Source organism: Gavia stellata, chromosome 5 (assembly GCF_030936135.1).
Source record: "Gavia stellata isolate bGavSte3 chromosome 5, bGavSte3.hap2, whole genome shotgun sequence".
Lineage (NCBI taxonomy): Eukaryota > Metazoa > Chordata > Aves > Gaviiformes > Gaviidae > Gavia > Gavia stellata.
The window spans coordinates 12,598,148-12,611,461 of NC_082598.1; the positions used below are offsets into that span (position 1 = coordinate 12,598,148).

At 39.3% G+C, this 13,314-nt stretch overlaps 1 protein-coding gene across 2 annotated transcripts in view; it reads left to right on the forward strand.

Moving 5' to 3' along the window:
- AFAP1 (actin filament associated protein 1) overlaps positions 1 to 13,314 on the forward strand; it is a 65,418-nt gene that overhangs the window by 32,319 nt on the left and 19,785 nt on the right. For both annotated transcript variants that reach the window (XM_059817769.1, XM_059817770.1), the window contains exons 6-9: positions 3,655 to 3,747; positions 5,283 to 5,367; positions 8,767 to 8,916; positions 12,224 to 12,435. In XM_059817769.1, the coding sequence (XP_059673752.1) occupies positions 3,655 to 3,747; positions 5,283 to 5,367; positions 8,767 to 8,916; positions 12,224 to 12,435 (540 nt within the window). The remainder of the gene's footprint in view (positions 1 to 3,654; positions 3,748 to 5,282; positions 5,368 to 8,766; positions 8,917 to 12,223; positions 12,436 to 13,314) is intronic.

Genomic DNA, 13,314 nt, shown 5'->3' on the forward strand with positions numbered 1-13,314 from the left:
TGAACACAACCTGTAGCCTGAACTCGTCCCATGGTATCCACCAGGAGAGAGGTCTGGAAGCTCCTCAAACACAGAAGACTCAGTCTTATTCCTTATCAGGCCCAAAGAGATCAACTGCAAGGAGCCAGCTACAAATTTAGTACTTTTACTCAGGATTTGTTGGGTTTCTGTGTGGCAGGGTCTGTCTGGCAAGCAGCTGGCTTTCTGCTTTTACTGCATAGCCTGTGCTTTTTGTCTGAAGCCTGGGTCTTTGCAGGTAGCTGGAAAAATCTAATTTGATTCTTCTGACCTTGCATGTAGAGTAAGTATTTTGCCTCCAGTCATGGTGTGTCATTTAAAATAAAATCTAGTAACTATAGAAATGTATAGGTGATGGCATGTATGAAGGTTTTATAGTAAATGTTAGTGCTTGTGTAGTAAGATAGTTTTAAAGAGAAAACTATTCCAGACACACCACGTGGCAGAAATTCCACTGACTTCACCCGTCACTGTCAATGGCTTGGGGCAGGGAATCCTTCCAGCTTTGTACCTGCAAATATTTCCCCTCTGTTCCTCATGTCACTGCAGTCAGTGTGGTACACTGGTGTATATCCTGATCCAGCTGGGGATTCAAGACCTTTATATAGCATAAATAAGGAATAATAATATAGTTCAGGCTGCACAAGCTTTTTCCAGGTCTGCATTTGAAAGAGGCAGTTCTGAAGTCTACTGATTGCAACATTGTAATGGTAATTGTGGTATTTAAAATTCTTGTGATGGAATAAGAGAAGATTATTTTAAATGTATTTAGTTTTGAAGCTATCCAAAGAAATGAAAGGTCTTCAGTTTTCTGATTACATTTGCTTATATATTTTAAATATTTGAATACATAGTCTGTTTATGATCTCAGTTCGATTTTCCTGGGAGATCACCCTGTGTGTGTGTGTGTGTATGTAATGTACAAAGGCATTTGTGGTGACAAAAAGAGAATTATTTCCCTTTTCTAATGTGTGGGAAAACTTAAACTATTAATGGAGTATGCGTCATTACAAAGTATTCTCAGTCCAGGCTTCCAGATTATGCCATTTTATTAAAAATAACACATTTGGGGATTCCTTTTATTTGCTTTCTAGTTTTGGAGCCATTGAGATACATTTATTCATATTTTCCCATATTTCATTGCAATGGAGAAAAGTTTGCTGACCTCCTTTCCCCACTCTCACTCACAACTACTTTTTAATGAAAATAATGATCTTTTGTTTTCATATGACTCCAGGAGACTCCACAGAAAAAATTGACAAAAACACCGAGTCTTGTGATTGAAATTATGCAAGTTGGCAACACTGGTGGAATGTTTTATCCTTACAATTTTGAGTTAAAGCTATAAGCATGTGAAAACCACATTTATAATGGCAGCTGTCTGCAAACGTAATTATAGAGAGTGCATCCAGGCAACCATTATATATTAAAGGCATTTCTTCCTGGTGAGCTGTAGAAGTATGAGTTTTATGCTGTGCATCGAACACAAATATATTGCACATAAAAGGTGATGAGCAAGTCTTTGCCAGTGAACCCCTTGAACCCAAATGAAGTGTTGGATCCTTGAATATGCATTTACTTCAGATCTTGCCATGAACTTCCATTTGATAGTGTGTAATTTTTTTAATCAAAATTTAATTACAACCCAATTAAACACTTTAGTTTCTCCTTAAATATGTGAGGTATGATAAGAACCGGATTTACTTGAGTGCATGACTTTGCACATACTATTCAGTTAGTGCTGCCAAATCATTTCCCTCTGTTCTGTCTGTAACTCCCATTACTATCTGCCTTTGCCAAAATTAACTAACTGTGTGGTGTGAGCAGATGCTGAAAACATGAGCCATTGAATCAGGGTCATGCAGGAGACAGAAATGAATGTTCCCAGAAACTGCATGGTCACATTTCTCTAGGAAGAAAACAGCAGTGTATTTACACCATACTGAGGAACAGCAATTGAAAATAAAACAACACACATTAAAAAAATTCTTAGGACTTTGGGGAATTTAGGGCTATGTTTAACTCTGAGGTGCAAATGCTCTGCAAGGGATGCATCTAAATTTTCTATTACAAAGGACGCCAAGTGCCATGAAATGCTGTGCTTATGTTTCTGGGATAAGATACAGGGAAGTTCAGACAGTCGAGAAAGGGTGCTGAAGTGTTTTAAGATACTAGCTCAGAAATAAAAGTGTGGGTTCATTTCCCTGCTCTGCTTAGATTTTTTTATGTGACATTGAGTGAGTGATTTAATCTTTCTTTTGTTCCCAAGTTCTCCATCTGTAAAATGGGGCTGGTGCTCTTTCTTTCTTTACGGCATATAGTGCCTGTAATTTATGATGTGCTCATGAGTTGTAGCAATAGGGTCTGTGTAAGCCCATAAACATTTGATTTGTTTAGCTTCACCCTTAAAGGGAACTTCAGTGCTGTGAAAGGACTGGTGCCATCTTTAGCTCTTTAATGGTTTCCACACCAAAATTGTTCAGTTCTAAACTGAAAAGATGTCGTTTGCTGTTTTGTTTTTCCTCTCCTTTAAAGAAATCTGGATTTTGACAGTTAGCTAATTGCTGTTTTACCTGGAACAGGGAGTTCTCAGGCCAGATCTTCCTCTCTGCCAGCCGGGCTTGCTGTAATCAGTGTGAAGGGAGGAGCTGGATGTGTAAATACATACGTGTACATGTAAAGGGGAAAGTTTGCATGTCTAGCGGTAATGCCTTCAGGAGAGCAGGATGCTTGCTCTCTTAGCTTGCTTGGCTCTGCTGTCCTTGTGTGGCTGCAAGGCTGTAATCAGTGGTGTGGAGCTCAGCCCCCCCTCGGCATGAGTCTGGATGGGGAGTCGGGACCTGTTTTCATCAGCACAAGCAATTTCAGACTGATAATGGCTTGGTGGTAACCTCACGAGAGATGAAAAACTTAATTATGCCCATAGGAAATCATCAAATGTCTTTACTCATCACTTGTTTTCCCATTTACGTAGTTTCAGGCTTTGAAGTTCTTCAAATTCTATCAAAATCTCAGTGAATTTGGTTCTGGACTTTTCTTTAACTTTTTAAAAGCAGACTTAATGCAATTCCCATTTCCGAGAACACATTTACAATTACTTTGACCTATATCTTTATGTCAATGTGCAAGTATAATACAAAAATACCACAAAATACCACTGTGCAATATTAACTGTAAGTCCATCAGCACTTCATTAGTTCTCCAATAGCAAAAAAAGTGCAGTTGGGGAGTATATTATGCAAAACTCTTGTCCTTTGACACGCAGGACCTTGGATCTAATCCCACTTTTTCGTCATCATAATGAAGTTAATTTGTTGATGTCAGCTGAGTTCGTATTGCAAAACTAGCACATGGAAATCAGCAGCGCTGTTGGTTTCTTTACTCAGGAGAGCCTTGGAGCTTAGCTTGTCTAGAAACTGAAACCTTCCACCTCTAGACATTATGTCTCCTCCAGGTTGTACATGCAATGGCTTTAGGAGGCAGCATGGAGAAGTTGGCGTAGTGGCAGCCTGCCTGACACCTGCCAGCCTAGTAAATGTCTGTGGGGTTCTCCTTCCCATCTCCCTTCACGTTCATATATAATTTCTCTGATTTGTATTTTATGAATAATTAATAAGATTTTTCTTGTCTCCTAAGGTTATAAAAGATGTGTGCAGCAACTGTACAGGAGTGGTAGACTCTGATGGGCCGTTGTCTAGTTCTCCAGTACACAAGACGGAGCTGGAAAAGGTAAAGTTATCAAAATGATGAATGCAAAATTCCTTGTGATTACTTATTCTAGAGGCACTGCTAGACACTGCATGGTTTAGGGGATGTTCAGACTACAAAGCTGAAATTGATTTTGGGTTCTGGATTTCATGTATTAACTTTTTTATGTTAGACTATTTTCTGGGGCAATCTCCAACAACTATTTGCTGACTTGTGCTACTGTTTTAGATTGTTAGCCCCTGTGTCAGTTTTGTTTGTTTGGATACGTGCACACATCCTGCAGAATTAAGACGTCTGCCATGTCTATTCATTTGGTCACAACCAACCAGCAGGCTGGCTTGTATCTATTAGCAGCTTCTCTTTAGCCATTTAGGGTGCAGACTAAGCAGGTCTGATACCATGTGCTGTGTTGCAGAGACGCTCTCTGTCAAGTGCAAAGAGCAAGCAGGGATGTGACCCTCGGGGAAGAATAGTTGAAGATTATACAAAAATTTTAAGGGAAAGTCTTTTATTTTTGAGAATTTAGTTCTTGAACAGCTCCCTGGGCATGCTGAGGTCACTGTTTTGGCAGACCCTTTCAAGCATTCGTGCCTCAACACAGAAACTTGGCTATTCACATGTGGTTGTCTCTGCTGCCTTGACTCAGCAGGATATGAGAGCAAGAATTAGGAAAAACAATCCTGCAGTGAACGATCAGTACGTTACCAGCGTTGATTTAAGCCCCTGCTCTGTTAAGGCACCCATGTGAGCAGACCCCTCTGCAGACCCCACTTAAAAGTCCCACTGACAAAGGTTTCATCACCATATTCCTGATTGCAAGTTCTACCCCCGTGGCAGAAGGACACTACAGTCAGTAGCGTTACGTTGCATTGCACCTGGGATAGTAAGAGCAAAGCATGTTCCATGACAGCTCAGATCTCCTGATTTCACAAGGCAAAAGCTGTTGTGTTTGCATGACTGCACTGAAAGTGTCATAGAACAGTTGTTTTCTAAAACGTATGTCATGGAGGAGGGTAGCAAAACTCATTCGTTTCTTTTTGTGATAATCTGTATATCTTCTTCTTTATTTTAAAAGCCTCTTTTTTGCAGATATTAAAATTACTGAAGCACCATGTAGGACCACAGTATTTTCTGATAAGCTGTGAATGCAAATGCATATGTGAAGCATTTTTTAAAGAAATAATTTTAAAATTATTCTTGTCTGAGCCATGTAATTGTTCATTGCTTAGCAGATTAATAAAAAGCAAGATTTAGAGCCTAGAAATCAATTAAAAATACATTGTGTAATAAGAGGTATTGATTTATGATTATTCCAATGTTTTGATTGTACTTTTAAATATAGACCTATTTTGTGGTTTCTGTGCTTTTCTAAAGCCTATATGGCAATGTAAAAAAACCCACTAAAACTGAATTTTTTTTACTATCTTCTATTTGTCTTCCAAGTGGATGAGAGTTTGAAATGTGTTTTATTTCACAGTGAGCATACTTTTAAATTGACTCATGACACTTCATTTGGTGCCAACATTGCATGTCAGCTAACCTCTTTGTCCCTGCAGAAGTTGTCATCTGAGAGGCCAAGCTCAGATGGGGAGGGTGCTGTGGAAAATGGCATCACTACCGCGTGCAATGGGAAAGAACAAGGTAGGTCTCAGATCCAGAGATGCTTGGTGTAAATAATATGTGCATATAGGGAGCGATAGGTAGTGAAATACCTGGCTTTTGTCTTTTAAAAATAGGCAGTAAAGTTTTTGAATACTTTTATTACGATTCAATTTAACTTGAAAGCTGAATTATGTCAAGAGTGAATCCTTAAAATTTTGCAGTAACAGAAGGCATTTGACGTTGTCATTGTGCAGGTAAAATCAATATAATTAGTATAAGGAAACAGAATATAGGAATTTTGACTTGGCCTTTTGTGTGTTCAAAAGTACAGTTTTTTAATGCTTGGGCGACCACTATAGGCAACTAACTGTTGCTTTTAGTAACTGAAACTGTACAGTGGCAACATAAATAGTGGGTATATAGCTTCTAAGCAAAAAAGCTATCATTGAATACTAGAAGGAAAGAATCATGAGCATTACGTATATATTATGTATGCATACACATATACACAGTTTATATATGTGTGTGTATACACAGATACAGATATATAAACTATTATGTATGATTATTTATAATAACATACCAAAATGTATATAATGGTGTATTATCAGTGGGTTTGTGAGTATATATGTATATAATTTTACATGTGCTGCTTTGGAGCCATGCATGTTTTGTAGTCCTTATAATCTACCAGAGGCACATCCCAAACCCAGAGGGAATTCTGTCTGAGTTATATCTAAAAAACTCAACCCGTATGCTCTCTTCCCCACCCCCCTCTCTGCTCCCCAGAGCGGAAGAAATTCTGTGACTTTGTTAACTTGCCATATAGCAATGGTATCATTTAGATAAGACGTGTTTCTGCAGCTGTCAAGCTGAAGGGTAATGTGAGCTGCAGTGAGCACAATGTCAATACTGGCCTTGGTGCCAGCGCTGTCTCGCCTTTTGACTAATTTCCTTTATCTTCTCCCTGGGTCGTTTTCCAACATTTCCTGACTATACAGATCTCTGACGTGCCCAACAGTATAGAACAACGCCAGGTTTTGTTGTTTCTAGAAGTTGTGGTACATGGTTAGATTTCACCCTATAAAATCTTCTACTAAGCTTTCAAAAAGTGCACTACTGTTTTAGCTTCTGAAACCTGCTGAGAAATATCTGTGACCCAAAAGTTGTGTGGTCCATGATGTCCAAAAGTGCCTGGTGGCTCAGGTGCCCCACAAGAGGCACGCTGATGGAGCATGTGCTGCTGGAAAACTAGCCCACCTTAGATTTCTCAAGGAAGGTAATTAAAAATACCAGTTGCTTTTGAAAATTGTGACCTTCAATATGTAGTGATAAAAATAATAGGCATTAATGACTGCAAGGATGTTAAAATAGCCCTGGCATCATTTTAAGTGGTTCTGGATGAAGTTACACTATTTTTTTAAACAATGGATAGGAAACGCTTACGGGAGTATATGGGAAGGGACCCTCCGGAGAGCAGTCATCTCCAGCCGTCACCCATCGGCCAGCCTCTACTCCGCTCTTAACCAGCTGCTCGTTTTGCTGTGGGGAAGGAAATGAGAAGAAAAGGCTCTTGTGACAAAAATCACTGGCAGGCAGGCAATCAGTATATCCTTTAGACTCGGAAAGATTAAGTCATGAAGGCCTTATTTCTGCTGCCTCTCAGTTCTGCAGGAAAATAAAACAGCAGTGTGAAGGGCAGATAGGACAGAAAAACAAAAAAGCACGGAAATGGGCTTATTCCACGGTCTGTTCATGCTCTTGAGAATGGTTCCTTTGGGCTTCTGTCTCAGAGAGATGAGTTTTTCTCAATCTCTGGCTTTTTTCAGTGCTTTTCCTCTCTTCCCCACTCAACAGCCACAGCCGGTCATGGGCTGCCGCTGCGCGGGACGGAAACCTGTCTGCGGGCAGGTGCTGCCTTCGGGTCTTCCCTCAGGCAGCGGGTGACAGAGCAGGTGGAACTGGCAGCCTTCCTCCCTCAAACACGGGAGCTCATTGCACGTTTAGAGAGCACATTATAAGTTGTGAACACCCTTCCCTTAGGAAGAGAGAATTAGACCTTTGCTTGCACATGTGCGTCGCTGCATTGGAGTTTGCTGGTGAACAGCTATCCACGCCTGAAAAGCTGCCTTTCCCCCTCAGCACCACATGCAGCAGATGTGTACAGTCCAGGCTACGGATACTATTTCTAAATAATGTTCCATGATTCCTAACAATTAAACTAAATATGATAAATTATCCCATTGTGAGTCCCAAACTGCTTCTCTATTTTCCATGCATTCTTCTTCCCAGTTCATCAATTCATATAGTCATTTCTCATATGAACATTGTGTTCTTCTTTTCCTCAGTTTACACAAGTCCATAACCATTAAATGTTCCCTGTTGCAAAGGGAATTGATGTGTCAGAGATAAAGTTACAGCAATTCAATCAGTAACTATCCTAACTGTACTTTTGATCAAAATCATGTGTGAGGGCAAGCTGATGGATAGTTTTGCTGCCCTTTCAGTTAGCAGAGAGGCTTTTGCTCTCTTGACGGAATCCAAATTAGGCCGCTGAATGCAGTTTCTGAAAGTTCATTTCGTTTGTTCTGTTTTGCAAATAAAAGGTCTTTTTTTCTGATTCTGTTTAATCTTAGAAACTTTTTTTTTAATTTGTTAGGATTTTAGTCAGGTAGGCACTTTTAAAAATTATATCCGTAGTCCTTGCCATGATATGTTCAGCAGCTCAACATGCCTCAGTGCACAGAGCTGTAATACTACTAGTATGGTATTAAGTTAATGGAAGCATAGACTGGATGTTAGCAAAATACCTCTTTTCAGCAGAGCTTTTTCTTTCCAAGCCCTCACGATCATGAAAAGTGCCCACTTCTAACCATTGACTGCTCATACTGATCCCACTAATTTAATTGTTAGTAGTTAATTTATAAGTCTTGTCTTTCTAAAAGGTCCATTGTGATAAGATACCTGAACATGGCAGGAGTATCTTTGCTAGGCAAGCATATTCTGTCATTGTTGTGTACTTAATTGTTGAAGTACTTTGAGATAAATGTTTAGGAACAATGAAGGATCGTCTGGCTGGATTTTTATTCTTGTGTATATGAGCTAAATTTAGATGCAGGTACCTCAGTCATACTGATAAATTAGAAGATGACTGCTGTGGAAAGAGACTTTCAGCTTGATTAGACTAAATTAAATTGGAAGCTTGATTTTTGTTTTTCTTAGCCTTCTGAATGCCATGATTTTTATAGCACAGAGGTTATTTATATGCATCTGCGTTAGAGAGGGCATATAATGTTTATCTCATTGCAGTTTGCAACTTTTGTACAAACATTCATGCAGTACAGGATTGTTTGTCTGAACTACTATTTTTATTCAGGTTCTCTCTATTCATTGGTTAATTTAAACACACTAAAATACACACTTTTGTTTTCTTAATAGTGAAGAGGAAAAAAAGTTCAAAAACAGAAGCCAAGGGCACTGTGACTAAAGTAACGGGGAAAAAAATAACAAAGATCATTGGTTTAGGAAAGAAAAAGCCATCAACAGATGAACAGACCTCATCAGCTGAAGAAGATGTTCCAACATGTGGTAAGTGATTTTTCTCCTTGAGTCTTAAACGCACATTGCCACTAAAACGTCATAAAATTCTAGCCTATAAATTCCTATAAAATTGCTTTTACTGCTACAATTTTTCCCCCAACATCAGAAGGACACACTCAGACTGAAAGAGGATTAGAGTAATCAAGAGCTTATCGTTTGAAAAGAGACTAAAAGTACTTGACTTTTAAAATAAAATGGTTGCACATGCTCAGAAGGAATATCGTTGCTCTTTGCAAAGGTGAGGGGGAAGAGAAGTGGGGACAAAAAGCAGAAAGAAAGAAGAGCTGTTTTCGAACGAATGGCTATAAAATGAATATAGGCTGGACTATGAAATAAATTTATGCTAGGAATTAGAAGAAGGTTCTTGGGAAGGGATCAAGTCTTTTATGATGGATCGTGGTGAGGTTTTATGGGATAGCAATCAAGACAGCAGTTGACTCGCCTCAGCCAAAGTGATTGGAGTTTAACTGTGGGTTCTTAAAGTGGTTCATATTGGGCAAAACTAGAATGAAGTAACAAATTTCTAGTAAGATCTTTTAACTCCTGATGTCAATCACTCCATATGACAGCTGTAGTGCTTGGCAGCACCAAGGAAGTATATAAAAAGGCATGCAGAAAATACTTATGTTTTGTATCTTAGCTGTTAATGTTTGCTCATGATTTAGGACTTTGTGCAATGCACTTAGCTGGTGTCCTCACAGCTCTGGTATTTTCAAACAATGCAATGTGTTTACATTCTCCTGTTTGCCTTCTGGTGCTCCAGTATTAAGTAACAATTCCATACGTGAATAAGGTTGAACCCAAAAATTCCATAGAAAGAAAGCTGTGAAGCAGTTGCACCAGCTTCTGAATTTGGATTTGCCTTTTCCTCTTTAATTGACTAGGAAAACTTTGGGAAACCCAGAAATCTGTCATTAGGCAGAGTTGGCAGAACTCATCGATGCATGAAGTGTGATAGATGCTTGCCCGATGTGAAAGAAGCAGACCCATGGACCACCAGTGAGAACTTCATAGATCATAGGTGGCTCTCAAGCCACGCTTTGGGAATCATTCACATAAGAAATCTTTGATTAAATAAGTGTGTGTATATATATCCATACATCAGCTAAGTACAGATGTGATTTATCAACCAAAAGAACAGCTGGGAAAAGCTGTGTCCAGCCAGATGCATTGTCTGAAGCATCTGGCTTCCATAAAAGCTCAAACTTCCGGGGTCTCATACTCCACTGATTATTCTGTATTATGTGAGATGTTAACTGCAGCTGTACAATCTAATTCCTAGTATTTCTATCATTATTTTGGATATGGACAGAAGTATAGCCATTACTATTGCCTGCATTTGGCTCTACTCAACACCACTTGCAGATTTTATGGGAAAATATATAAGTGTCTAGGCTTTGGTCATTGCAGGAAGTCTTTGCAGAAGGAGTTTCTCACCACCAGAAATTTGGCTCAGTGCAATGCCCTCTGGGAGGTTGCTCCACAGTTGAAGGCTTTTACACTTTAAAAGGCTCTACCTCCCATGAACAAAGTGAAAACCCCAGCGGGGCTGCAGGGGACACCCAGCTAGAGTGGAAGTGGAAACCCACCTGCACTCAAGAGTCATGGCAAGGCTCTTCCCTACAGCAGCACTGGTCTTTGACCACCTGGGCTAAGCTGAAGTGCTAATGCCCCAACTGGGAACACACTCAAGGCATTTTGGTCATGTCAGCTGTTGGAAGTTTTAAGTAGGGATATGTGGGAGGAAAAGCATGGGATCCTGCTTCATTCAAATGAAGTAGGAGGGTTTGGAAGAGCTTTTCTGAGAGGTGCATTGGGAGCAAAGGGGGGAAAAAAAGTGCTGTCTCAAAAAAAGGACTCTCACTCCAAAACAAGCCATCTGGCTTGAACGTGAAGGGTTTCTCATTTCTAGGGACTGTATTATAATGCACAGCTATACAGGGTTTTGTTACAGGAGGAGGGAGGAGAGCTGGAGAGTGTGATCATCACAAGGAGCCAAAATCAGAGGATTGTGCACATTCTCCTATTTTTATGGTACCTTCCAAGATGTGCGCAATTGTGATCTGCTATATCCTGTTGGATCAAGCTTTGACATTGGAACCATAATGTTGGAAGGGAAACCCAGAAAAATTAAAGATAAGTCATAGTTTTAATGAAAACCAAAGAGATAGATAGCTATCCAACAGGATTAAATGAAAATCAGACCTGAGATAGAAGACATTTTTTTTACATAAATTCTGGCCTGTGCAAGATATCATTTGTTTCCCTCTTCATAGCCTGTTTGGAAGCAGAAACATGCTGAATTCATGTACCATTCGTAATGTGGAAGCAAAAGATCTTTTTTTTTTTTTCATTCCCCAACTAAATAAGTCAGGAAAATTGGTCATTGTCTTGATTTTAGCGTTTGAGTATGGAATGATTGTTGCTTTGGGACACAGAAGGAAAAACACAAAACACTGCCCATTTAATGATATTATATGTCTAGACACTATATCCAATATAGAACATGATAAGAAAAGCATTTTTTTTTAAAGGCAATTTGTTAATGAAATTTTGATTTGTTGTAAGGGTACTGTATTATCCCTGGGAAAAAAAGTTCTTTGTTTAAGCTTTTGTCTTAAAGTTTAGCTACATTTCATATACATTTTACTTCTTGAATTTTAAACCAATACGAAATTTTTTTTTTTTGGCATCGTTAGCGATTTCTTAAATTCTGCTTTAAAAGTTGCAAACCAAACGTGCATTCTTCTTTCTAAATGAAATCAGAACACATAACATCAATGCTTAGTAGGTCTTTAAAACACTGATTTTGGATGTTACAGAAGGTGGCTCATCACCTAATTGTATAATATGAGCTGTGATTTTCCCAGAAAATTTTAATCAGCCACAGTTATCAAAGCCATTACACGTGGAGAAGGGGGGTCTTCTGTGTGAGCACACTGGCTGTGTACGTACCTTTTTATCACCGTCCCTCTCCCATTCTTACTAAAGTCTTGGGGATCAGTGTGCTCCTGCTCATCCAGCCGCTGCAGTGACTAACACAGAACAGCCATTTGCACGTGAGCGGGATCACATCTTTATATGATTTTTGTCTAGGTTATTGGCACAGTGAAAGTTTTCATTAAGAGAAGTGGGGCAGGGTCATTTATTAGTCTTCCTAAAATCCATCTGGACTTTCTATTATAAGAAGGATAAGTTGTTTAAGTGCTAGTGTTACACTGAAAAGTAAGTTTCTTTTTTTTTCTTTTCAAAAAAAAGTCAGGAGTAAAATATCTCATGTTTCATTTTATTGCAGGATATCTCAACGTGCTCTCAAATAACCGTTGGCGTGAGCGCTGGTGCAGAGTGAAAGATAATAAACTCATTTTCCACAAGGATAGGACAGATCTGAAGACACACATTGTTTCTATACCTCTCCGTGGCTGCGAAGTCATCCCGGGACTGGATTCGAAGCATCCCCTGACCTTCCGCCTGCTCCGAAATGGGCAGGAGGTTGCTGTGCTTGAGGTGCGGTGGTTGCTAATAGTTATGACTTGTAGGAACACCCACAGCTAAATTAGAGAAGCACTTTCATACAGCCTGGCCATTAAAAAAAAAATCTTTGGAATAATATTATTGCAGAGCTGGATAATAAATACTGGAAGGAGAAAAAAATATTAAAGAGTTGTAGGCAGAGAGAGAACTGAAATTTAATGCAGTTCAGAAAATCTTCACAGTAAGATGCTTTTCACTACACTGACCTTCCCTTGACCTGTTACTAAAATATCTTTGCTCCTACTCTATACACACTTTTACATCAGGGATATAATTACTTTGGGTAAATAACTTAGCAATAATTAAATACTGGATCACTGTTGATGGGAACTCTAGAGCTCTTTACTCTCATTTGTCTGCTACTTATGTGAACCACTTTTGCTCAGTCTGTATCTGTATTAAGATAATTCTGCAGGAAGAAAATAGAGTGTGCCAGCATCCTGGTGAGTCTCTTGACACATCACACGTGTGTACACCCTGGCACAATCCTGGCTCTACGAAGGCCATACCTTCATCTGTGTTAGGTGGGTCAGGGTTTTCTGAGGGGCTTTATTAATTATATTTTGAAAGCTGAAATGAGAAGACGCTTAAAGCCAAGTATAATGAAGATACAGGAGGAGGCAACCTTTTGTTTTCGGTGTCAGCATGGACACTCGCCATTTCAGCTATCCAACTGCAGGTCACGTTAGTCTCCTGTCCTTGCAACCCAGCCTGTTATATGTGAGCAATTCAGAGAAGTTGAAAAACTAAAAAGCAGCTCAAGGAACTGTGGAAGGCAATGAAATATTTAAAAAGAATGAGAAATCTAGAAACCGCAGTTTCCTTCCCCTCCCCTTTTTTTCCCATTATTTA